Source organism: Rhinoraja longicauda, chromosome 41 (assembly GCF_053455715.1).
Source record: "Rhinoraja longicauda isolate Sanriku21f chromosome 41, sRhiLon1.1, whole genome shotgun sequence".
Taxonomy (NCBI): Eukaryota; Metazoa; Chordata; class Chondrichthyes; order Rajiformes; family Arhynchobatidae; genus Rhinoraja; species Rhinoraja longicauda.
In genome coordinates, this window is record NC_135993.1 from 1,138,878 (window position 1) to 1,166,123 (window position 27,246).

The following is a 27,246-nucleotide window of genomic DNA, read 5'->3' on the forward strand; positions in this document are numbered from 1 at the left end:
AGGGCCACATCTAACTCCCTCTTAAATATAGCCAATGAACTGGCCACAACTACCTTCTGTGGCAGAGAATTCCACAGATTCGCCACTCTCTGTGTGAAAAAAAACGTTCTCATCTCGGTCCTAAAAGACTTCCCCCTTATCCTTAAACTGTGACCCCTTGTTCTGGACTTCCCCAACATCGGGAATAATCTTCCTGCATCTAGCCTGTCCAACCCCTTAAGAATTTTGTAAGTTTCTATAAGATCCCCCCTCAGTCTTCTAAATTCCAGCGAGTACAAGCCCAGTCTATCCAGTCTTTCTTCATATGAAAGTCCTGCCATCCCAGGAATCAATCTGGTGAACCTTCTCTGTACTCCCTCTATGGCAAGAATGTCTTTCCTCAGATTAGGAGACCAAAACATGAATCCTCTCCTTACCTTCCCTAAAATGCCGTCAACTTTCTTCCTGCTTCGTACCCTTTTGCGACTCTATCACCCAAATGTATAATTTACCATTGGCCATCAATCTGCCAGCGTGTCTCTGGGATGCTGGAGGAACAGGAGCATTGGTGCTCACAGGACAGCAGTATGACTAACGTCAGGTGGCAGCTGAGGGCAGGATCGAACCTCTGTCGCTGGAGCAGTGAGGCCCCTCTCTGTGTAAAAGTTGGGCCTCGTATTCTCTCCCAATCGCTATTAGTTTAGTTGAGTTTATGGTCACGTGTACCGAGGTACAGTGAAAAGCTTTTGTTGCGTGCTAACCAGTCAGTGGAAAGACAATGCATGATCACAATCGAGCCGTCCACAGTGTACAGATACATGACAAAGGGAATAACGTTTAATGCAAGGTAAAGTCTGATTAAATATAAGAAAATAACTGCAGATGCTGGTACAAATCGAAGGTATTTATTCACAAAGTGCTGGAGTAACTCAGCAGGTCAGGCAGCATCTCAGGAGAGAAGGAATGGGTGACGTTTCGGGTCGAGACTCTTCTTCAGACTGATTAAAGATAGTCCAAGAGTCTGCAGGTAGATAGTAGTTCAGCACTGCTCTCTGGTTGTGGTAGGACGGTTCAGTTGCCTGATAACAGCCGGGAAGAAACTGTCCCTGAATCTGGAGGTGTGCGTTTTCACACTTCTGTACCTTTTGCCTGATGGGAGAGGGGAGAAGAGGGAGTGGCCGGGGTGAGACTGGTCCTTGATTATGCTGCTGGCCTTGCCGAGGCAGCGTGGTGTGAAATACTCGTCCTCTTGTGCCTGACCTTTCCAACAGTGGGACCAGTTCCCATCTGTCACAGTTTTTCATTATTTGATATTACATGATTATTACATAATTTCTCCCAGCGTTCTTAATTTTAAGGAGATAAATCTCTGCTTCTGCAGATACTGTCAGTGACAGATACCCATCCCCACACCACTCCAGTAAATCTCAGCACCCACACCTAGGCTGTGACATCCTTCCTAAACTGTGATAAATCGAGTTGGTTGACAAGCTCCAGTGTTTCACGAAGATTTGTCGTAACTGCCTTGCTTTGTATTCTTAAGGTCCAAAGAGCTATCATCTTGAAAGTTTCGTTTAGTTTAGAGATACAGCGCGGAAACAGGCCCAAATCGACCACACCGTACACTAACACTATCCTACACACACTCGGGACAATTTTACCAAAGCCAATTAACCTACAAACCTTTTTGTACGTCTTTGGAGGGTGTGGGAGGAAACCGGAGCACACGGAGAAAACCCACGCAGGTCACGGGGAGAACGTACAAACTCCGTACAGACAGCACCCGTAGTCAGGATCGAACCTGGGTCTCTGGCGCTGTGAGGCAGCAGGTCTACCCGCTGCACCACCGTGACGTGCTCTTATGTTCTCCAAGAAACTATTTCGTTGTAAACAATTATTCAGTTAAAATAAATGTTTACATAAGTATTTTCAATTGTAAATGGTGCTCTAAAAATCATTACACAAATGTTATGGTAAAGCGTTTAACCTGCTGTAAGGAATTTGAATGATTTTTAGACACAAATATATCATTGTAGATGGTAGTTCTAGTGTAGGCTTACCTTAATCGGATGGATAACAGTGTTTCAAGTGGATATCTCAGCATTGCCATCTCCGGGTCAGTTAGTCTTGCCAATAGATGCTTCATTCATTCATAACATTGACATTCACATCCTGAAATATAGATAACCAAGTGATGTGAGTGTTTTTCATGCCACTCCAAAGACGTGCAGGTTTGTAGGTTAATTGGCTCGGTAAAATTGTAAATTGGCCCTAGTGTGTGTAGGATAGTGTTAGTGTGCGGGGATTGCTGGTTGGCGCAGACCCGATGGGCCGAAGGGCCCGTTTCCGTGCTGTATCCAAAACGGCATTAATCTTCCATGCAGGAGCTTGTGTGATAGATTTGTAAAGTGATACAGTGCGGAAACAGGCCCTTCGGCCCAACTTGCCCACACCGGCCAACATGCCCCAGCTACACTAGTCCCACCTGCCTGCGCTTGGCCCATATCCCTCCAAACCTGTCCTATCCATGTACCTGCTTAACAGACGTTGGGATAGTCCCAGCCTCAACTACCTCCTCTGGCAGCTCGTTCCCTACACCCACCACCCTCTTTGTGATGTATGAGACGGGATGCAATGCTGCCTAGGAGACTACAAGTAAACTTAATGGTTGATTTGAACCAAACCCCTTAACGTTGTGTGCATTTGCATCCTGTCTTTAAGCTGCTTGGACCCATCCATTGCCATTAAGCCCGTCTTTGAGCGCTTCCAGTCAGTGATTATTACCTCAGGGGTGAGTGACAATTTATTTATATAATCAAAATGTGGAATTGTTTGTGTGATTGGAACGAATGTTTGCATTTTCACTTTCGCCAGTCTTTTATTCAGCTTTCTTTGCAGTAAAATTGTCAGGTTAAATTTAGTGTTGTGTGATGTATTCCCTGTGCTGTTAACTATCCCTTCCACCGCTGTCTTGTCAACATTGGAGCTGGTGTGTACAGGTTATATTCACTCACACTGTGCAGGAAGGAACTGCAGATCTGATCCACACCGAAGAAAGACACAGAGTGCTGGAGTAACTCAGCGGGTCAGGCAGCATCTGTGGAGAACATGGATAGGTGACGTTTCACAGATTGCTGGAGTAACTCAGCGGGTCAGGCAGCATCTGTGGAGAACATGGATAGGTGACCCGCTGAGTTACTCCAGCACTCTGTGAAACGTCACCTATCCATGTTCTCCACAGATGCTGCCTGACCCGCTGAGTTACTCCAGCACTCTGTGAAACGTCACCTATCCATGTTCTCCACAGATGCTGCCCGACCCGCTGAGTTACTCCAGGTTTTTGTGTCTATCTTCGATGTAAATCAGCATCTCTGGAGAGAAGGAATGGGTGACGTTTCAGGTCGAGATTCTACTTCAGGAAGGGTCTCGACCCGAAACGTCACCCATTCCTTCTCTCCAGAGATGCTGCCTGTCCCGCTGAGTTACTCCAGCATTTAGTGTCGGTATCTTCGACGTATACCAGCATCTGCAGTTCCTTCCTACACATGATGTTTTTCACTGAATGTCGGTGCAGATGACAGTAATGAGATAATACTGAAGTAATTCTCGCAGTAATGTTGTATGTGGTACGTTGCTTTGACAGACTTTATCCCCCCTGGACATGTATCCAAAGATCCTGGATTTCCGGCCGGTTATTATGGCGACATTCACCATGACTTTGGCCAGAACGTGCCTGTGTCCCATGGTGAGTGTGGCCCTACTATTCTAAAGCACCTTGTTATTAAACTGTCTGCACTGATTACTGACACTGGATACAATCTCTTCCACAGTTGTCACAAGTTTAATTTAGTTGAGCGATACAGCGTGGAAACGGGTCCTTCGAAGCCGACCTGCGATCCCCGTACACTGACTCTCAGGACAGTTTTACATTTACCCAGCCAATTAACCTTACAAACCTGCACGTCTTTGGAGTGTGGGAGGAAACCGAAGATCTCGGAGAAAACCCGCGCAGGTCACGGGGAGAACGTACAAGCTCTGTACAGACGGCGCCCGTAGTCAGGATCGAACCTGGGTCCCTGGTGCTGTAAGGCAGCAGCTCTACCCGCTGCGCCACCGTGCCGCCCCACATTTGCCTCATGTAACCAGGTTTCTGCCATTTGCCCGTCACAAGCTGCCCCTGCGTCCTGGGTACAGTTACACCTGGGCAAGGTGTGCACACCTGGGCAAGGTGTGCACACCTGTGCAGCACGACAGGTAAAGCAGCTTCTGCCTCTAGCTCGCAGCGTACCCTTGCTCTGAGGAACCGTCTCACCGATTAATCATCTCCCATCGTTTGTTTAGTTTAGTTTAGAGATACAGCGCGGAAACAGGCCCTTCGGCCCACCGAGTCCACACCGACCAGCGATCCCCGCACACTAACACTATCCCACACACACACTAGGGACAATTTGCAATTTTACCAAAACCAATTAACCTACAAACCTGTACGTCTTTGGAGTGTGGGAGAAAACCAAGGATCTCAGAGAAAACCCCTCGCAGGTCACGGGGAGAACGTGCAAACTCCGTACAGACAGGAGCCCGGGTCTCTGGCGTTGTGAGGCAGCAGCTCTACCCGCTGCGCCTCCGTGCCGCCCCTAACATTTTGTCTGTGTCTCCTGTTTCAGATCGTGGGCCGAGGGAATGACCAGGTGACAATTAGCTCCAAGTTTGAAACCAGGGAGGAGATTGGTGAGTGGTTGTGTGATCTGACCGTCAGTAAAGACAGTGTGGCCATTGATTGTTAGTTGGGACCGGCGCCCAAAACATTAGCAACACAAAGGTAGACACAAAATGTTGGAGTAGCTCAGCGGGTCAGGCAGCATCTCTGGAGAGAAGGAATGGGTGACGTTTCGGGTCGAGACCCTTCTTAAGGGTCTCGACCCGAAACGTCACCCATTCCTTCTCTCCAGAGATGCTGCCTGACCCGCTGAGTTACTACAGCATTAAGGGTCTCGACCCGAAACGTCACCCATTTCTTCTCTCCAGAGATGCTGGCTGACCCGCTGAGTTACTCCAGCATTTTGTGTCTCCCTTCGATTTAAACCAGCATCTGCAGTGTTTTTTCCTACACATTAGCAACACACGTGCCCTAGTGTCTGGTACATGCAGAATTGCGAAATCCCTCTCTGTAATTTAATTGCCGTTCCTGTGTATCAGTCTGAAGAAGGATCCTGACCCAAAATGTCAACTGTCACCTTTCCCTCCACAGATGCTGCCTTTAGAAGGAAGAGAGGGGATCTTATCAAAACGTATAAGATTATTAAGGGGTTGGACACATTAGAGGCAGGAAACATGTTCCCAATGTTGGGGGAGTCCAGAACCAGGGGCCACAGTTTAAGAATAAGGGGCAGGCCATTTAGAACTGAGATGAGGAAAAACTTTTTCAGTCAGAGAGTTGTGAATCTGTGGAATTCTCTGCCTCAGAAAGCAGTGGAGGCCAATTGTCTGAATGCATTCAAGAGAGAGCTAGATAGAGCTCTTAAGGATAGCGGAGTCAGGGGGTATGGGGAGAAGGCAGGAACGGGGTAGTGATTGTGGATGATCAGCCATGATCACATTGAATGGCGGTGCTGGCTCGAAGGGCTGAAAGGCCTCCTCCTGCACCTATTGTCTATTGTCCATTGACCCCCTGAGTTTCTCCAGCACGTTGCTTTTTTTGCTCAGGGTTCCAGCATCGGCAATCTCTTGTGTCTCCGTTCCTGTGGAGGTGCTGGGTCAGAGAACAACTGGATTGACTTTTTCTGAGGGAGGGGGATGAAGGTGATAGATGAGGGTGGGGCAGTGGACATTATCGACATGGAATTGGATAAAGTTCCACATGGTAGTCTGATCCTGAAGATTAAGAGGCATGGGATTCACAGTGAGTTAGTTGTTTGGGTTCACAGAAGGAAGTGGTGGAGGGTTGTTTATCTAGTTGGAGGTCTCTGACCAGTGGACCTCCACAGAGATTTGGACTGGGACCTGCCTGCTGGTTTGTGATATCTACATACTAAAACTCTTGTTTGTTTGTCTGTTTGTTCCTGACCTACAGACAAAACGGTCCACGATAGCGCGACAATGTTAGGCCCACCTTACTCACCGTCGTCCCTTTGGTGCTAATGGAAGAAGTTTCATTGAAATCGTCTTATATTTTTAAAGCTATTCTCATTTTAAAGTTTAAATCTATCTCCTGGGGAGGGAGGGGAGGAGGGAGAGGGGGGGAGGGAGAGGGGATGGGGAAGAGGGGGAGGAGGGAGGGAGGAGGGGAAGGGAGAGGGGATGGGGGGAGGAGAGGGTGCTGCACCAATGCAGGAGAGGTTTGGGCCCAATGGATCCACTTGGTCTAGTATATACTGAAACGACTTGGATGTAAGTCTATAAGTCTCCTGTCTCCTTTCTCTGTTCGTTTACTTATTTATCTATTTATTCACTTCTCTATGTTCTAGAAATCCCTGTAAAGTGTCTTTGAGTGTTTGAAAAGCGCTACATAAATGTAATGCATTATTATTATTATTATTAAGAAGGAACTGCAGGTGCTGGTTTTAACTGAAGGTAGACACAAAAAGCTGGAGTAACTCAGCGGGACAGGCAGCATCTCTGGAGAGAAGGAATGTCTGAAGAAGGGTCTCGACCAGAAACGTCACCCATTCCTTCTCTCCAGAGATGCTGCCTGTCCCGCTGAGTTACTCCAGCGTTTTGTGTGTCTCTCATTACGATTATCAGACGCTTTCACACAAAGCCATAATATTTTCAGCTGTTGTGCTCAGGGATAGCGTGGCCAATTGCTGCACCTTTGTTCTTCATCGTAACTCTGTGCTCCTCAATCGGTCCGAAAGTCGGAGACTAACTTTCCTCTCGTCCGCGGCCCCAGCTGTGATCCGTAACTATGGCAACCTGCTGCTGGAGATGTCGGCCATTGTCCCGGATGGAATCGTGTCGTTCTTCACCAGTTACCACTACATGGAGAACATCGTGGCGTCCTGGTACGAGCAGGTAAGGGGTCTCGGCCCTCCGCCCGGGCTCTGTGGAATTCTCTGCCTCAGAAGGCAGTGGAGGCCTTCATAACAAGAGGAGTTGAGTATAGGAGCAAAGAGGTCCTTCTGCAGTTGTACAGGGCCCTAGTGAGACCGCACCTGGAGCACTGTGTGCAGTTTTGGTCTCCAAATTTGAGGAAGGATATTCTTGCTATTGAGGGCGTGCAGCGTAGGTTTACTAGGTTAATTCCCGGAATGGCGGGACTGTCGTATGTTGAAAGACTGGAGCGACTAGGCTTGTACACACTGGAATTTAGAAGGATGAGAGGAGATCTTATCGAAACGTATAAGATTATTAAGGAGTTGGACACGTTAGAGGCAGGAAACATGTTCCCAATGTTGGGGGAGTCCAGAACAAGGGGCCACACACAGTTTAAGAATAAGGGGTAGGCCATTTAGAACCGAGATGAGGAAAAACTTTTTCAGTCAGAGAGTTGTGAATCTGTGGAATTCTCTGCCTCAGAAGGCAGTGGAGGCCAATTCTCTGAATGCATTCAAGAGAGAGCTAGATAGAGCTCTTAAGGATAGCGGAGTCAGGGGGTATGGGGAGAAGGCAGGAACGGGGTACTGATTGAGAATGAGCAGCCATGATCACATTGAATGGCGGTGCTGGCTCGAAGAGCCAAATGGCCTCCTCCTGCACCTATTGTCTATTGTCTCGAGTTCAGGCTGCTCCATGGGCTTGTCCTTTGTTCACCTGCAAGATTGACCAGGATTAACGGGGCCTCTCCATCCGAGGACCTCCTGTTCCACTCCGCGGCACCCCCTCCGCGGCACCCCCTCCGCGGCACCCATCAGTCACAAGAAACTGAAGGTAGACACCAAAGTGCTGGAGTAACTCAACGGGACAGGCAGCATCTGTGGAGAGAAGGAATGGGTGACGTTTCGGGTCAAGACCCTTCTTAAGACTTTTCTGTCTGCCTCCCGATTTAAACCAGCATCTGTCCAATCACAAGATAGGACAGATTTCCAGTCACAAGAAACTGTCTGTTTCAAAAATAAATATAAACAGGGAAGTAAAGCTGAGGCTCCATAAGGCACTGGTCAGGCCACATTTGGAATATTGGGAGCAGTTTTGGTTGTGCTGGCTCTAGGGAGGAGGTTTACAAGAATGATCCCAGCAATGAGTGGGTTAACATATGATGAGCGTTTGTCAGCACTGGGCCTGTACTCGCTGGCGTTTAGAAGGATGAGGGGGGACCTCATTGAAACTTACAGAATAGTGAGCGGCCTGGATAGAGTGGATGTGGAGAGGATGTTTCCACTAGTGGGAGAGTCTAGGACTAGAGGGCACAGCCTCAGAATCAAAGGACATTCCTTTAGGAAGATGAGGAGGAATTTCTTCAGTCAGAGGGTGGTGAATCTGTGGAATTCTTTGCCACAGAAGGCTGTGGAGGCCAAGTCAGTGGATATATTTTTAAGGTAGAGATATATAGATTCTTGATTAAGAATGTCATGGGTTGTGGGGAGAAGGCAGGAGAATGGGGTTAGGAGGGAGAGATAGATCAGCCATGATTGTATGGCGGGGTAGACTTGATGGGCCGAATGGCCTAATTCAGCTCCTATCATTTATGACCTGGGCAATCAAAATCCCAGATTTTGGGAGCAGCGCAGCGGGTAGAGCTGCTGCCTCACAGCGCCAGAGACCCGGGTTCAATCCTGACCTCAGATGCTGTCTGTACAGGGTTTGTACGTTCTCCCTGTGACCATGAGGGTTTTCTCCAGGGGCTCTGGTTTCCTCCCACACTCTAAGGAAGTTCAGGTTTGTAGGTTAATTGGCTTGGGTAAACAAATTGTAAATTGTCCCTAGTGTGTGTAGGATAGTGTTAGTGTGCGGGGTGAACACTGGTTGGATGGACTCGGTGGGCCGAAGGGCCTGCATCTCTAGAGTCTAAACACAGAAACCACTCAGGATTTTGGACCGATCTGTTCACCTGTTATTTACATCCATTTTTCGCTCTCCTTTTCTCAACAGGGAATTCTAGAAAACATTCAAAGAAACAAACTAATCTTCATTGAAACACAGGATGCTGCTGAGACCAGTGTGGCCCTGGACAAGTATCAGGAGGTGGGTGAGGTAGGGGAGGAGAGGAGAGGAGAGGAGAGGGGCGGAGAGGAGAGGAGAGGGGAGAGAGGAGAGGAGAGGAGAGGAGAGGAGAGGGGAGGGGAGGGGAGGGGAGGGGAGGGGAAGGAGAAGGGAGGGCAGAGGGAAGAGGAGGAGAGGGGAGGAGAAGAGTGGAGGAGAGACATTCTTGCCATAGAGGGAGTACAGAGAAGGTTCACCAGATTGATTCCTGGGATGGCAGGACTTTCATATGAAGAAAGACTGGATAGACTCGGCTTGTACTCGCTGGAATTTAGAAGATTGAGGGGGATCTTATAGAAACTTACAAAATTCTTAAGGGGTTGGACACGCTAGATGCAGGAAGATTGTTCCCGATGTTGGGGAAGTCCAGAACAAGAGGTCACAGTTTAAGGATAAGGGGGAAGTCTTTTAGGACCGAGATGAGAAAACATTTCTTCACACAGAGAGTGGTGAATCTGTGGAATTCTCTGCCACAGAAGGTAGTTGAGGCCAGTTCATTGGCTATATTTAAGAGGCAGTTAGATGTGGCCCTTGTGGCTAAAGGGATCAGGGGGTATGGAGAGAAGGCAGGTACGGGATACTGAGTTGGATGATCAGCCATGATCATATTGAATGGCGGTGCAGGCTCGAAGGGCCGAATGGCCTACTCTTGCACCTATTTTCTATGTTTCTATGTTTCTATGAGAGAAGGGGAGAGGAGAGGAGAGGAGAGGAGAGGAGAGGAGGGGAGGGGGAGGAGAGGGGTGAGGTGGGGACGGGAGGGGAGGGGGAAGGTGTGACATTCAAAGGAGTGGTTGAGAAACCCTAACACAAACAGAAATAAATAATGGCTGGTTAATCGGTGCGCTGATCTGCGGTCGGGTGGCAGTGGTGACTAACACTGGGGAGCGCCACACTGTCAGAGACGTGTTCAGAGGGTTCGAGGCTGGTGGGGGCACCTTTGTTCTGAGAGGTGGACGACTTCACCCATTCAGGAATAAAACACAAATCTGTCATTTGAGAAGGGACTGTGTTATTTGTCACTGAGGGTGCATGTCCCCAGCACTGTGTCAGGGTGATGCGTGTGTGCCTTGCTGTGGTTTCTCCTGGTGCGGGCGTGTGGTGCGGGCGTGGGGTGCGGGCGTGTGGTGCGGGCGTGGGGTGCGGGCGTGTGGTGCAGGCGTGGGGTGCTGAGTTCTCCCTTGTGTTCCAGGCGTGTGAGAACGGACGGGGAGCCATCCTGCTGTCGGTCGCCAGAGGGAAGGTCTCGGAGGGGATCGACTTTGGTCAGTGCCCACGTAAACCCGGGCCCATTCATGGCTGTGGATGAATGAACGAGAGAGGGAATGGGTTCATGACCATGATGAGTGAATGAATGAATGCGTGAATAAGGGAATGAATGAAGGAAAGAATGGATGGGTGGGTGGATGGGAGGGTTGTTGAGTGGTTGGGTACAGGGTTAGTGTGTGGATACAGGGGTAGTGTGTGGGTACAGGGTTAGTGTGTGGGGTACAGGGTTAGTGTGGGGGGTACAGGGTTAGTGTGGGGTACAGGGTTAGTGTGTGGGGTACAGGGTTAGTGTGGGGGGTACAGGGTTAGTGTGGGGGTACATGGTTAGTGTGGGGTACAGGGTTAGTGTATGGGGTACAGGGTTAGTGTGGGGGTACAGGGTTAGTGTGTGGTACAGGGTTAGTGTGTGGGGGTACAGGGTTAGTGTGGGGTACAGGGTTAGTGTGTGGTACAGGGTTAGTGTGTGGGGTACAGGGTTAGTGTGGGGGGTACAGGGTTAGTGTGGGGGTACATGGTTAGTGTGGGGTACAGGGTTAGTGTGTGGGGTACAGGGTTAGTGTGGGGTACAGGGTTAGTGTGTGGGGGTACAGGGTTAGTGTGGGGTACAGGGTCAGTGTGGGGTACAGGGTCAGTGTGGGGTACAGGGTTAGTGTGTGGGGTACAGGGTTAGTGTGTGGGGGTACATGGTTAGTGGGGGTACAGGGGTAGTGTGTGGGGTACAGGGTTAGTGTGGGGGTACTGGGTTAGTGTGTGGGTACAGGGTTAGTGTGTGGGGGTACAGGGTTAGTGTGGGGTACAGGGTCAGTGTGGGGTACAGGGTTAGTGTGTGGGGTACAGGGTTAGTGTGGGGTACAGGGTTAGTGTGTGGGGTACAGGGGTAGTGTGGGGGTACAGGGTTAGTGTGGGGTACAGGGTTAGTGTGTGGGGTACAGGGTTAGTGGGGTACAGGGTTAGTGTGGGGTACAGGGTTAGTGTGTGGGGTACAGGGTTAGTGGGGTACAGGGTTAGTGTGTGGGGGTACAGGGTTAGTGTGGGGGTACAGGGTTAGTGGGGGGTACAGGGGTAGTGTGGGGGTACAGGGTTAGTGTGGGGGTACAGGGTTAGTGTGTGGGGGTACAGGGATAGTGTGTGGGGTACAGGGGTATTGTGGGGGTACAGGGTCAGTGTGGGGGTACAGGGTTAGTGTGTGGGGTACAGGGTTAGTGTGTGGGGGTACAGGATTAGTGTGGGGGTACAGGGTTAGTGTGTGGGGGTACAGGGTTAGTGTGGGGGTACAGGGTTAGTGTGTGGGGGTACAGGGTTAGTGTGTGGGGGTACAGGGTTAGTGTGTGGGGGTACAGGGTTAGTGTGGGGTACAGGGTTAGTATGTGGGGGTACAGGGTTAGTGTGGGGTACTGGGGTAGTGTGTGGGGGTACAGGGTTTGTGTGTGGGGGTACAGGGTTTGTGTGGGGTACAGGGTTAGTGTGGGGTACAGGGTTAGTGTGGGGGGGTACAGGGTTAGTGTGGGGTACAGGGTTAGTGTGGGGGTACAGGGTTAGTGTGTGGGGGTACAGGGTTAGTGTGGGGGGGTACAGGGTTAGTGTGGGGGTACTGGGGTGGGTTGTGGAGCAGGCGTTGTGTGGGGTTGCTGGGGTGTGAGTGTGGGTGTGTGTCACTGTGTGTGTGTGTGTCACTGTGTGTGTGTGTGTGTCACTGTGGGTGTGTGTCACTGTGGGTGGGTGTCACTGGGTGTGTGTCACTGTGGGTGTGTGTCACTGTGTGTGTGTGTGTGTGTCACTGTGGGTGTGTGTGTCACTGGGAGGGTGTGTGTGTCACTGTGGGTGTGTGTCACTGTGTGTGTGTGTCACTGTGTGTGTGTGTGTCACTGTGTGTGTGTGTGTGTCACTGTGTGTATGGGTGTGTGTACTGATGGACACTGCTGTTTATTCCTGGTGTTGTTGGCAGTCCACCACTACGGCAGAGCAGTCATCATGTTTGGAGTCCCGTACGTCTACACACAGAGCCGGATCCTAAAGGTAGGCACTCACTCACTCGCTCGCTCACACACCCACCCACCCACCTCCGCTGGGTTTGCGATGTAGGGGGTATCCTCGTCCCTGGGGGATGGGACTGCAAATCTGTGCATTGAACATTGAGCTCGAGGTGGAGTAACGGACTGGGCTGAGCCTTAGAGCTGCTGCCCTGCGCCTTCAGGGGGAAGAAGGAGAATTTATTTATTACTCGACCAAGTTGGGCCCAAACCTCAGCTGCAGAAATGTTCTCAGCGGGTCAGACAGCATATCTGGAGAAAAAGGATGGGTGATATTTGGAGATATGGCAGCACCCTCTCCTCCCTCTCCTCCCTCCCTCCCTCCACCCCCCCTCCCTCCCTCCCTCCCCCCCTCCCTGCTCCCCCCCTCCCTCCACCCCCTCCCTCCACCCCCTCCCTCCCTAGGAGATAGATTTAAACTTCAAAATGTGAATAACTTTAAAAATATAACACCGATTTCAATGAAACTTCTTCCATTAGCACCAAAGGGACGACGGTGAGTAAAAGTGGGCCTAGAATTGTCGCGCTATTGTGCACCGTTTTAGCTGTAGTTCAGGAACAAACAGACAAACAAACAAACGAGAGTTTTACTACATTGATAGTTCAGAGCAGGACCTCATCTTCCATTCAGCTCCTTGTGACTTGAGATTGAACTTAACAATTTCAGATAAACAGTAGTTCCTGCTTAGATAGACACAAAATGCTGGAGTAACTCAGCAGGACAGGCAGCATCTCTGGAGTGAAGGAATGGGTGACGTTTCAACCCGAAACCACCCATTCCTTCCCTCCAGAGATGCTGCCTGTCCCGCTGAGTTACTCCAGCATTTTGTGTCTATCTTCAAAAATGTTCTCAGCGGGTCAGACAGCAAATCTGGAGAAAAAGGATGGGTGATGTTTCGAGTTGAGACCCGAAATGTCACCCATTCCTTCTCCAGAGATGCTGACTGACCCGCTGAGTTACTCCAGCCTTTTGTGTCTGACTTCGGTTTAATCCAGCATCTGCAGTTCCTGTGTAAGAAGGAACTGCAGATGCTGTTTTTAACCGAAGATAGACGCAAAAAAGGTAGACCCACAAAGCTGGAGTAACTCAGCGGGTCAGGCAGCATCTCTGGTGAGGAGGAATGGGTGACGTTTCGGGTCGAGACCCTTCTTCAGTCTTCACTAAAAAGGTGTCTGAAGAAGGGTCTCGACCCCAAACGTCACCCATTCCTTCTCTCCAGAGATGCTGCCTGACCCGCTGAGTTACTCCAGCTTCTTGTGTCTGTCTGCAGTTCCTTCCTGCTCCAAAGTGTTCCGTCTCTGTTCCGTTCTGTAAAGTTGTGGTTGTGTTGTGCAGGCTCGGTTGGAATATACACGGGACCAGTTCCAGATCCGCGAGAACGATTTCCTGACATTCGACGCTATGAGACATGCAGCCCAATGTGTGGGGCGGGTCATTCGAGGGAAGACTGATTATGGATTAATGATTTTTGCAGACAAGGTAATGTGAGACTTCTGAGTAATGCGGAATATGTCTAGCGTAGTTACTGACGATTAACGTGGAATGTGCCCAGATTCCTTTAGATAGACACAAAATGCTGGAGTAACTCAGCGGGACAGGCAGCATCTCGGGAGAGAAGGCATGGGTGACGTTTTGGGTGGAGACCATAGAAACATAGAAAATAGGTGCAGGAGTAGGCCATTCGGCCCTTCGAGCCTGTACGCACCACCATTCAATATGATCATGGCTGATCATCCAGCTCAGTAACCTGTACCTGCCTTCTCTCCATACCCCCTGATCCCTTTAGCCACAAGGGCCACATCTAACTCCCTCTTAAAATATAGCCAATGAACTGGCCTCAACTACCTTCTGTGGCAGAGAATTCCACAGACTCACCACTCTCTGTGTGAAGAAATGTTTTCTCATCTCGGTCCTAAAAGACTTCCCCCATTTCCTTAAGCTGTGACCCCTGGTTCTGGACTTCCCCAACATCGGGAACAATCTTCGCCTGGGCCGTTTGCGGCCCGGTGGTATGAACGTCGACTTCTCCAACTTCAGATAGCTCCTCTGTCCCTCCCTTCCCCTCCTCCTTCCCAGATCTCCCTCTATCTTCCTGTCTCCACCTATATCCTTCCTTTGTCCCACCCCCGACATCAGTCTGAATAAGGGTCTCGACCCGAAACGTCACCCATTCCTTCTCTCCCGAGATGCTGCCTGACCTGCTGAGTTACTCCAGCATTTTGTGAATAAATCGGGAACAATCTTCCTGCATCTAGCCTCTCCAACCCCTTAAGAATTTTATATGTTTCAATAAGATCCCCCCTCAGTCTTCTAAATTCCAGCGAGTACAAGCCTAGTCTATCCAGTCTTTCTTCATATGAAAGTCCTGCCATCCCAGGAATCAATCATGTGAACCTTCTCTGACCCTTCTTCAGACTGATGTGAGGGGAGGGGGTGGGACAATGTCCTGGTGGGCAAGTCATAAGTTCTAGGAGTAGAATTAGGCCATTCTGCCCATCTACTCCACCATTCAATCATGGCTGATCTATCTCTCCCTCCTAACCCCATTCTCCTGCCTTCTCCCCATAACCTCTGACACCCGTACTAGAAACATAGAAAAATAGGTGCAGGAGGAGGCCATTTGGCCCTTCGGCTTGTACTCGCTGGAATTTAGAAGATTGAGGGGGGATCTTATAGAAACTTACAAAATTCTTAAGGGGTTGGACAGGCTAGATGCAGGAAGATTGTTCCCGATGTTGGGGAAGTCCAGAACAAGGGGTCACAGTTTAAGGATAAGGGGGAAGTCTTTTAGGACCGAGATGAGAACGTTTTTTTTCACACAGAGAGTGGTGAATCTGTGGAATTCTCTGCCACAGAAGGTAGTTGAGGCCAGTTCATTGGCTATATTTAAGAGGGAGTTAGATGTGGCCCTTGTGGCTAAAGGGATCAGGGGGTATGGAGAGAAAGCAGGTACGGGATACTGAGTTGGATGATCAGCCATGATCATATTGAATGGCGGTGCGTACAGGCTCGAAGGGCCGAATAGCCTACTCCTGCACCTATTTTCTATGTTTCTATGTTTCTATAGACAATAGGTGCATGAGGAGGCCATTCGGCCCTTTGAGCCAGCACCACCATTCAATATGATCATGGCTGATCATCCACAATCAGTACCCTGTTCCTGCCTTCTCCCCATATCTCTTGATTCCGTTAGCCCTCAGAACTAAGCCTAACTCTCTCTTGAAAGGGGAACTAATGGAGAATATAAGTTGTCTTTCTGTGCTTTTTCTCTCCGGGCAGCGCTACGCGAGGGCAGATAAGCGGGGCAAGTTGCCACGTTGGATCCAGGAGCACATCACGGACAGCAACCTCAACCTGACTGTGGACGAGGCCGTGCAGATCTCCAAGCACTTCCTCCGCCAGATGGCCCAGCCCTTCCGCAAGGTCAGCCCCACGCCCCTCTAGCCTCACAGGTAGACACAGAGTGCTGGAGTAACTCAGCGGGTCAGGCAGCATCTGTGGAGAACATGGATAGGTGACGTTTCACAGAGTGCTGGAGTAACTCAGCGGGTCAGGCAGCATCTGTGGAGAACATGGATAGGTGACGTTTCACAGAGTGCTGGAGTAACTCAGCGGGTCAGGCAGCATCTCGGGAGAGAAGGAATGGGTGACGTTTCGGGTCGAGACCCTTCCTCAGACTCGAAACGTCACCCATTCCTTCTTTCCCGAGACGGAGAAGATTAGTTAACGTGGCATCGTGTTTGGTGTGGACATTGTGGGCTGCACGTCCTGTTCCTGTGCTGTGCTGTTTTATATTCCATGTATGTTTTGTTCGCCCTTAAATCCTCTGTCCACCCCCCCAGTTCCCCCCCCCCCACGCCCCCAACCCCCCTACACCCACCCACCCTCATCCCACCGCCCCCCCCCACCCCCACCCCCCACACATGCTACTGCTTTTACACTGAACAGTTTGAAAGGAACTTACGTTTGATGCACTTTCTCACTGGCGATCCGGACAGCTGTGCCCTGCTGCGGCCCCCACACACACCCACCCTGCAACACAACACAGGCAGTGTCAGACACACGATGCTGGAGTAACTCAGCGGGTCAGGCAGCATCTCTGGAGAGAAGGAATGGCTGACGTTTCCAGTCTCCACAGATGCTGCCTGACCCGCTGAGTTACTCCAGCACCTTGTGTCTACCTTCGATTTTAACCAGCATCTGCAGTTTTTTTCCTGAACATTTTTCGGCTTCCCCCTTCCCTTCATCCCTTGTCCAGCTGGAAATTAAGGGACTGGACAAGCGCGATGCAGGAAACATGTTCCCAATGTTGGGGGAGTCCAGAACCTGGGGCCACAGTTTAAGAGTAAGGGGTCGGCCATTTAGAACTGAGATGAGAAAAAAACGTTTTCACCCCAAAGAGTTGTGAATTTGTGGAATTCTCTGCCTCAGAAGGCAGTGGAGGCCAATTCTCTGGATACATTCAATAGATAGAGCTCTTAGGGCTAGCAGAATCAAGGGATTTGGGGAGAAGGCAGGTACGGGGTACTGATTGTGGATGATCAGCCATGATCACATGAATGGCGGAGCAGGCTCGAAGGGCCGAATGGCCTCCTCCTGCACCTATTCTCTTTGTATCTATGTAAAGAGAAGATAGAAACATAGAAAATAGGTACAGGAGTAGGCCATTCGGCCCTTCGAGCCAGCTCCGCCATTCAATGTGATCATGGCTGATCATCCACAATCAGTACCCTGTTCCTGCTTTCTCCCCACATCCCTTGATTCCGTTAGCCCTAAGAGCTCTATTGTCATATAGTAGAGCTAAGAGCTAGATGTTGTCAAGCTGGAATGGGTAGAGAGGTTAGACACAAAAGGCTGGAGTAACTCAGCGGGACGGTCAGCATCTCTGGAGAGAAGTTATGGGTGCCCCTTGTACAATTTTCCATTCTCACAATCTGCTGTCCATCTCTCCCTTGCCTGCTCTCCCATTCCCCCACAAAGAAGGACATGGTGGCCCCCCGGTCTCATAGAGCCATGGGCAACACAGGACCAACAGAGGGAGAACTGAACACGATGACAATCACCAGATAGACAATAGACAATAGGTGCAGGAGGAGGCCCTTCGAGCCAGCACCGCCATTCAGTGCGATCATGGCTGATCATTCTCAATCAGTACCCCGTTCCTGCCTTCTCCCCATATCCCCTGACTCCGCTATCCTTAAGTGCTCTATCTAGCTCTCTCTTGAATGCATTCAGAGAATTGGCCTCCACTGCCTTCTGAGGCAGAGAATTCCACAGATTCACAACTCTCTGACTGAAAAAGTTTTTCCTCATCTCGGTTCTAAATGGCCTACCCCTTATTCTTAAACTGTGGCCCCTTGTTCTGGACTCCCCCAACATTGGGAACATGTTTCCTGCCTCTAACGTGTCCAACTCCTTAATAATCTTATACGTTTCGATAAGATCTCCTCTCATCTTTCTAAATTCCAGTGTGTACAAGCCTAGTCGCTCCAGTCTTTCAACATATGACAGTCCCGCCATTCCGGGAATTAACCTAGTAAACCTACGCTGCACGCCCTCAATAGCAAGAATATCCTTCCTCAAATTTGGAGACCAAAACTGCACACAGTACTCCAGGTGCGGTCTCACTAGGGCCCTGTACAACTGCAGAAGGACCTCTTTGCTCCTATACTCAACTCCTCTTGTTATGAAGGCCAACATTCCATTGGCTTTCTTCACTGCCTGCTGTACCTGCATGCTTCCTTTCAGTGACTGATGCACTAGGACACCCAGATCTCGTTGTATGTCCCCTGTTCCTAACTTAACACCATTCAGATAATAATTCTGATTGCTGAATAATTTTTAGTTTTAGTTTAGTTTAGAGATACAGCGCAGAAACAAGCCTTTCAGTCCACCGAGTCCACACCGACCAGCGATCCCCACACACTAACACTGCCCTACACACACTAGGGACAGTTTTACATTCACACTAAGCCAATTAACCCACAAACCTATGATCAGCCATGATCGCATTGAATGGCGCTGCTGGCTCGAAGGGCCGAATGGCCTCCTCCTGCACCTACTGTCTATTGTCTGTATGTCTTTGGAGTGTGGGAGGAAACGAGATCCCGGAGAAAACCCACGCAGGTCACGGGGAGAACGTGCAAACTCCGTACAGACAGCACCCGTAGTCGGGATCGAACCTGGGTCTCTGGCGCTGTGAGGCAGCAGCTCTACCCGCTGCACCACCGTGTCGCCCTGATGTTTCTCTCCTGTTTTTTCCACCTTTAGGAGGATCAGCTGGGACTGTCGCTGCTGTCACTCGAGCAGCTGGAATCCGAGGAGGTAATGAGCAGGATTCAGGAGATCTCCCACCAAGTGTGAGGACAGAACGGACAGGATTCTGGGCGGGTTACGCTGCGCTGCGTAAGTGGAGACTGCCCGGGCTGCCAGCATCTCTCCATCCTAGACTGGTAGAGTCACACAGGGGGGAAACAGGTCCTTCAGCCCAACGTGCCCACACCGGCCAACATGCCCCATCTACACTAGTCCCACACCGGCCAACATGCCCCATCTACACTAGTCCCACACCGGCCAACATGCCCCATCTACACTAGTCCCACACCGGCCAACATGCCCCATCTACACTAGTCCCACACCGGCCAACATGCCCCATCTACACTAGTCCCACACCAGCCAACATGCCCCATCTACACTTGTCCCACACCGGCCAACATGCCCCATCTACACTAGTCCCACACCGGCCAACATGCCCCATCTACACTAGTCCCACACCGGCCAACATGCCCCATCTACACTAGTCCCACACCGGACAATATACCCCATCTACACTAGTCCCACACCGGCCAACATGCCCCATCTACACTAGTCCCACACCGGCCAACATGCCCCATCTACACTAGTCCCACACGGGCCAACATGCCCCATCTACACAAGTCCCACACCGGCCAACATGCCCCATCTACACTAGTCCCACACCGGCCAACATGCCCCATCTACACTAGTCCCACACCGGCCAACATGCCCCATCTACACTAGTCCCACACCGGCCAACATGCCCCATCTACACTAGTCCCACCTGCCCGCGCTTGGTCCATATCCCTCCAAAACTGTCCGATCCATGTACCTGTCCAACTGTTTCTTAAATATTGTGATAGTCCCAGCCTCAACTACCTCCTCTGGCACCTCGTTCCATTCACCCACCACCCTTTGTGTGAAAAATGCTACCCCTGAGATTCCTATTAAATCTTTTCCCCTTCACCTTGAACCTACGTCCTCTGGTCCTCGATTCCCCTACTCTGGGCAAGAGACTGTTACACCTTGCACCAGGGGCCATTCGGCCCTTCGAGCCAGCATCGCCATTCACCTTGATCATGGCTGATCATTCTCAATCAGTACCCCGTTCCTGCCTTCTCCCCATACCCCTGACTCCGCTATCCTTAAGAGCTCTATCTAGCTCTCTCTTGAATGCATTCAGAGAATTGGCCTCCACTGCCTTCTGAGGCAGAGAATTCCACAGATTCACAACTCTCTGACTGAAAAAGTTTTTCCTCATCTCCGTTCTACATGGCCTACCCCTTATTCTTAAACTGTGGCCCCTTGCGCTGGACTCCCCCAACATTGGGAACATGTTTCCTGCCTCTAACGTGTCCAATCCCTTAATAATCTTATATGTTCCAATAAGATCCCCTCTCATACTTCTAAACTCCAGTATATACAAGCCTAGTCGCTCCAGTCTTTCAACATACGACAGTCCCGCCATTCCGGGAATTAACCTGGTGAACCTACGCTGCACGCCCTCAATAGCAAGAATGTCCCCTCTCAGTCTACCCCACGACAGAGGGGGGGTTCCTCCAGTTACCCAGCGATTCTGAGTTCATTCACACCCCAACACTGATAGGTGTTCTGTCCACTGGTGCTTGGACTGGCTGATTGCCACTGGTGTGGGTGGGAGCTAAGCTCAGGGCTTGTGTGGTACATGTACACAGGCTGCCGCAGTGGCACAGCTACACCTGCAGGGTGCAGCGTTCACTCACTTCCAACTGGGGCAGCTGGACTATTGAAATAAAGTCAAGATGCTGACAAACTACAGGCTTCAAAACGTCCATCACAACACCCCCCTTACCCCTCCCCCACCCCCCTCCCCCTACCCCACCCCCCCAACCCCACCCCCATACCCCACACCACCCCTTCCCCCACCCCCCTACCCCTACATACCCCACCCCCTACTCCTAGCCTACCCCATCCCACCCCTACATACCCCACCCCCCTACCCCTACATACCCCACCCCCTACTCCTAGCCCACCCCCCTACATACCCCACCCCCCTACATACCCCACCCCCCTACTAGCCCACCCCCTACCCCATCCCACCCCTACATACCCCACCCCCCTACCCCCACACTCCCCTTCTCCACTCCCCTCTCCACCACCTTCTCCCCCTATCCACCCTCCTCTCCACCTCTCCCCCCTTCTCCACCCCCCTTCCCCACCCCGCTTTCCACGACACACTCCACCCCTCCTACTCCACCCATTCTACTCTCCCCCCTACTTCACCCCCTCTCCCCCCTACTCCACCCCCTCTCCACCCCTTCTACCCCTCTTCTCCACCCTCTTCCACATCCCCTTCTCCCCCCCCCCTTCTGCACTCCACCCCCCTTTCCAGGCCTATCCACCACCCCCTTCTCTCCTCCATCTCCTTCTCTCCTCACTCCTCTTCTCCCCTCACCCCCCTTTCTCCCCTCACCCCCCCTTCTCCCCTCACCCCCCCTTCTCCCCTCACCCCCCCTTCTCCCCTCACACCCCCCCCTTCTCCCCTCACCCCCCCTTCTCCCCTCACCCCCCTTCTCCCCTCACCCCCCCCTTCTCCCCTCACCCCCCCTTCTCCCCTCACCCCCCCTTCTCCCCTCACCCCCCCTTCTCCCCTCACCCCCCCTTCTCCCCTCACCCCCCCTTCTCCCCTCACCCCCCCTTCTCCCCTCACCCCCCCGTCTCCCCTCACCCCCCCTTCTCCCCTCATCCCCCCTTCTCCCCTCACCCCCCTTCTCCCCTCACCCCCCCTTCTCCCCTCACCCCCCCTTCTCCCCTCACCCCCCCTTCTCCCCTCATCCCCCTTCTCCCCTCACCCCCCCTTCTCCCCTCACCCCCCCCTTCTCCCCTCACCCCCCCCTTCTCCCCTCACCCCCCTTCTCCCCTCACCACCCCCCCGTCTCCCCTCACCCCCCCCTTCTCCCCTCACCCCCCTTCTCCCTCACCCCCCCTTCTCCCCTCACCCCCCCTTCTCCCCTCACCCCCCCTTCTCCCCTCACCCCCCCGTCTCCCTCACCCCCCCTTCTCCCCTCACCCCCCCTTCTCCCCTCACCCTCCCCTTCTCCCCTCACCCCCCTTCTCCCCTCACCCCCCCTTCTCCACTCACCCCCCCTTCTCCCCTCACCCCCCCTTCTCCCCTCACCCCCCTTCTCCCCTCACTCCCCCTTCTCCCCTCACCCCCCCCTTCTCCCCTCACTCCCCCTTCTCCCCTCACCCCCCCTTCTCCCCTCACCCCCCCTTCTCCCCTCACCCCCCTTCTCCCCTCACCACCCCTTCTCCCCTCACCCCCCCTTCTCCCCTCACCCCCCTTCTCCCCTCACCCCCCTTCTCCCCTCACCCCCCTTCTCCCTCACCCCCCCTTCTCCCCTCACCCCCTTCTCCCCTCACCCCCCCTTCTCCCCTCACCCCCCCTTCCCCCTCACCCCCCTTACTCCCCTCACCCCCCCTTCTCCCCTCACCCCCCCCTTCCCCCTCACCCCCCCTTACTCCCCTCACCCCCCCCCCCCTCTCCGTTTACGCTGTTCACCGGCATCGTATTGCCTCTCCCCGTTGCTTCTGGATGAGAGTCGGGTGGAGATCGCCCACTCTGGTGAGTCGAGGTTGTTTTATTGTTGTGGGATCCAGACAGAACAATGACATTCTTCCCTGCAGCAGCACGACAGAATATGTCAGCACAGTGTTCTGCAAACTAAATGAAAAGAATACTAGTGCATGTAATCTGTAGGAAGGAGCTGCTTTAAACTGAAGACAGACACCAAGTGCTGGAGTAACTCAGCGGGTCAGGCAGCATCTCTGGAGAGAAGGAATGGGTGACGTTTTGTGTCGAGACCCTTCTTCGGACTGAAAAAGGTCTCGACCCAAAACGTCACCTATCCATGTTCTCCAGAGATGCTGCCTGACCCGCTGAGTTACTCCAGCACTTTGTGTCTGTCTTCGGTGTAGACGGGCACCTGCAGTTCCTTCTAACACGCCTTGCATCCACTGCAGTCAGGAGAGAGTTGCAGTTCAGATCATTTTGTCCAGAAAATGTCCCTGCAACAAGAGGTTGGGCCACCGGGCGGCATTGGTGACCGTTCACACTGGGACAACAATGCCAGAGTACTGACCCCACACTGACCATCACTGGAGAACATCCCAGACCACAGACACAACACTGACCATCACTGGAGAACATCCAGACCACAGACACAACACTGACCATCACTGGAGAACATCCCAGACCACAGACACAACGCTGACCATCAGTGCAGAACATCTCAGACCACAGACACCCACACTGACCATCACTGGAGAACATCCCAGACCACAGACACAACACTGACCATCACTGCAGAACATCTCAGACCACAGACACCCACACTGACCATCACTGGAGAACATCCCAGACCACAGACCCCCACACTGACCATCACTGGAGAACATCCAGAACACAGACCCCCACACTGACCATCACTGGAGAACATCCCAGAACACAGACACCCACACTGACCATCACTGGAGAACATCCCAGAACACAGACACCCACACTGACCATCACTGGGACCACAGTGCCAGACTACTGACCCCACACTGACCATCACTGGAGAACATCCCAGACCACAGACCCACACTGACCATCACTGGGGAACATCCCAGACCACAGACCCCACACTGACCATCACTGCAGAACATCCCAGACCACAGACACCCACACTGACCATCAGTTGTTATGATTGAGCTTTGGGAACAGTGCTCTAAGGCCATGCAGAGTGCCACGATGTGCATTTGGAGCACACATAACACAGGCGGATTCCGTGAAACATCAGAAGGCGAAAAACATCAAAGCACATCAGACTGAACGAAATCAATATATTCCATCAATCCCCCCACTCAAAGTTGGAAGTAGATCTGGGCTCGACATCCACAAGTTCAGCCACACAAACATAGAAAAATCAGTTTAAAAAACTTTTTCACCCAGAGAGTTGTGAATTTGTGGAATTCTCTGCCACAGAGGCAGCGGAGGCCAATTTACTGGATGGATTTAAAAGAGAGTTAGATAGAGCTCTAGGGGCTAGCGGAATCAAGGGGTATGGGGAGAAGGCAGGCACGGGTTACTGATTGTGGACGATCAGCCATGATCACTATGAATGGCGGTGCTGGATCAAAGGGCCGAATGGCCTCCTCCTGCACCTATTTTCTCTGTTTCTATCACTGGCGAACAAACCCAGACCACAGACAATGCCAACAGTGGCAAAACTCAGAAGAGAAATTGGGCCTCACAGCGCCAGAGACCCGGGTTCGATCCTGACTACGGGTGCTGTCTGTACGAGTTTGTACGTTCTCCCCCTTGGGTTTTCTCCGGGTGCTCCGGTTTCCTCCCACACTCCAAAGACGTGCAGGTTTGTAGGTTAATCGGCTTCGGTAAAAAATTGTAAAATAGTCCCCAGTGTGTGTAGGATAGTGTTAATGGTCGGCACGGGCTCGGTGGGTAGAATGGCCTGTTCTCCGCGCTGTATCTCTGAACTAAACTAGACTATAAGTCTGGCACTCTGCCGTAAATAGCCGTTGATGTCAGTCAGGCCAATGGTTAAATTGAAATCTGAGCTGGGTAGATGTTTGTTCATCAATTAGCACAAATTGAGTAAATGCTGGCAGTGGGAACAGTATGATCTCAGTGAGGCAGGCGGAGGGATAAGTGGCTTGTTTAGTGTTTCCTAGCTTAACTCATTCCCAAAGCGTTGCTATGCATTGCAAATCTCTTCATCAATAAATCAATTTTACATTTAGATGTAAAACTAATTTATTGATTAGGAGAGTTGCAACTGATGAGGAGAGCCGACCATTAACACCATCCTACACGCACTGGGGACTATTTTACAATTTTTACCGAAGCCAATTAACCTACAAACCTGTACGTCTTTGGACAATAGACAATAGACAATAGGTGCAGGAGGAGGCCATTCAGCCCTTCGAGCCAGCACCGCCATTCAATGTGATCATGCTGATCACTCTCAATCAGTACCCCGTTCCTGCCTTCTCCCCATACCCCCTCACTCCGCTATCCTTAAGAGCTCTATCCAGCTCTCTCTTGAAAGCATCCAACGAACTGGCCTCCACTGCCTTCTGAGGCAGAGAATTCCACACCTTCACCACTCTCTGACTGAAAAAGTTCTTCCTCATCTCCGTTCTAAATGGCCTACCCCTTATTCTTAAACTGTGGCCCCTTGTTCTGGACTCCCCCAACATTGGAACATGTTCCCTGCCTCTAATGTGTCCAATCCATAATTATCTTAGAGGTTTCAATAAGATCCCCCCTCATCCTTCTAAATTCCAGTGTATACAAGCCCAATCGCTCCAGCCTTTCAACATACGACAGTCCCGCCATTCCGGGAATTAACTAGTGAACCTACGCTGCACGCCCTCCATAGCAAGAATATCCTTTGGAGTTTGGAGGAAACCGGAACGCCCGGAGAAAACCACGGGAGAACGTGCAAACTCCGTACAGACAGCACCCGTAGTTAGGATCGAACCCGGGTCTCTGGCGCTGTGAGGCCCAATTTCTCTTCAAAGTTTTGCCACTGTTGGCATTCTCTTGTGCTCTGGGTTTGTTCGCCAGTGATAGAAACAGAGAAAATAGGTGCAGGAGGAGGCCATTCGGCCCTTCGAGCCAGCACCGCCATTGAGATACAGCGTCGAAACAAAACCGCTTCGGTTCACCGGATCCGCGCCGACCAGCGATCCCCGCACACGGACACTATCCTACACACACTGGGACAATTTTACAATTACACCAATGCCAATTAACCTACAAACCTGCACGTCTTTGGAGTGTGGGAGGAAATCGAAGATCTCGGAGAAAGGGTCTGAAGACCGAGAGGGGTCTCGATTCGAAACATTACCCATCCCTTCTCTCCAGAGATGCTGCCTGTCCCGCTGAGTTACTCCAGCATTTTGTGTCCTTCGCAATAGATAATAGGTGCAGGAGGAGGCCATTCGGCCCTTCGAGCCTGTACGCACCGCCATTCAATGTGATCATGGCTGATCATTCTCAATCAGTACCCCGTTCCTGCCTTCTCCCTATACCCCCTGACTCCGCTATCTAGCTCTCTCTTGAATGCATTCAGAGAATTGGCCTCCACTGCCTTCTGAGGCAGAGAATTCCACAGATTCACAACTCTGACTGAAAAAGGTTTTTCCTCATCTCCGTTCTAAATGGCCTACCCCTTATTCTTAAACTGTGGCCCCTTGTTCTGGACTCCCCCAACATTGGGAACATGTTTCCTGCCTCTAACGTGTCCAACCCCTTAATAATCTTATACGTTTCGATAAGATCCCCTCTCATCCTTCTAAATTCCAGTGTATACAAGCCTAGTCGCTCCAGTCTTTTCAACATATGACAGTCTGTGTGGCCCCTGGTTCTGGAGTTTCTCTTTAAAATCATGAGTTTATTTTGGGACCGTTCCTTTTTTAAAAGGTGAAAGTTAACTTTGTTGGTGAATCTGACGTGAAGCTTTTCAGGACTTTGTACCTGGTTTCTATTAAAAGGGGGGAGAACACAAAAAAAAAAACCCCCACACACGAGTTGCTGTGAATTGTTGTGGATTTGTGGCTTCATAAAAATTGGTAAAGGTTTTTAAACAAAATAGCTGTCTCTAAGATCACTTCTTGTGTAAATAAACGTTGGGCCGCCACCCAACAAATCTACAATGATGATGGACCCAGTGTGGAATGGAATCTTTGCTAAGTACATGCATGCATTCACCAACGTACTGGACTCAATGCACAGAGTCTGAGCTATCTCGCAGTGTATGGAGGGTGGGAGATGTTGGGGGGTTGAGAGGGAAGTTTTGCTTTTGTTGAATGGTGGCCATAGCAACAGCATCCTGATCCACACGCTGGGGAATGTGGTCATTGAGAAACGTCCAGGGTTAGTAGGTTCACTAGGTTAATTCCCGGAATGGCGGGACTTTCAAGAGAGAGTTAGATTTAGCTCTTAGGGCTAACGGAATCAAGGGTATTGATTAGACAACAGACAATAGGTGCAGGAGGAGGCCATTCGGCCCTTCGAGCCTGTACGCACCGCCATTCAATGTGATCATGGCTGATCATTCTCAATCAGTACCCCGTTCCTGCCTTCTCCCCATACCCCCTGACTCCGCTATCTTAAGAGCTCTATCCAGCTCTCGCTTGAATGCATTCAGAGAATGGCCTCCACTGCCCTCTGAGGCAGAGAATTCCACAGATTCACAACTCTCTGACTGAAAACGTCTTTCCTCATCTCAGTTCTAAATGGCCTACCCCTTATTCTTAAACTGTGTGGCCCCTTGTTCTGGACTCCCCCAACATTGGGAACATGTTTCCTGCCTCTAACGTGTCCAACCCCTTAATAATCTTATGGATTGTGGATGATCAGCCATGATCGTATTGAATGGCGGTGCTGGGCCGAATGGCCTCCTCCTGCACCTATGTTTTTCTATGTTGTCGAGAGAAAGACGGCTTCTTAGAAGGGTCTCGACCCGAAACGTTCTCCCATTCCTTCTC

General features: G+C 51.2%; 1 protein-coding gene across 1 annotated transcript in view; it reads left to right on the forward strand.

Annotated features, from left to right (window-relative positions):
- The window catches only part of ercc2 (excision repair cross-complementation group 2), a 37,559-nt gene extending 17,027 nt beyond the window's left edge, over window positions 1-20,532 (forward strand). The window contains exons 13-22 of the mRNA XM_078431029.1: window positions 2,701-2,770; window positions 3,623-3,724; window positions 4,644-4,707; window positions 6,869-6,990; window positions 9,007-9,099; window positions 10,310-10,382; window positions 12,332-12,402; window positions 13,753-13,896; window positions 15,697-15,840; window positions 18,688-20,532. Coding sequence (XP_078287155.1) covers window positions 2,701-2,770; window positions 3,623-3,724; window positions 4,644-4,707; window positions 6,869-6,990; window positions 9,007-9,099; window positions 10,310-10,382; window positions 12,332-12,402; window positions 13,753-13,896; window positions 15,697-15,840; window positions 18,688-18,780 — 976 coding nt within the window. The 3' untranslated portion in view covers window positions 18,781-20,532. The remainder of the gene's footprint in view (window positions 1-2,700; window positions 2,771-3,622; window positions 3,725-4,643; window positions 4,708-6,868; window positions 6,991-9,006; window positions 9,100-10,309; window positions 10,383-12,331; window positions 12,403-13,752; window positions 13,897-15,696; window positions 15,841-18,687) is intronic.
- Window positions 20,533-27,246: the final 6,714 nt, after the last annotated feature.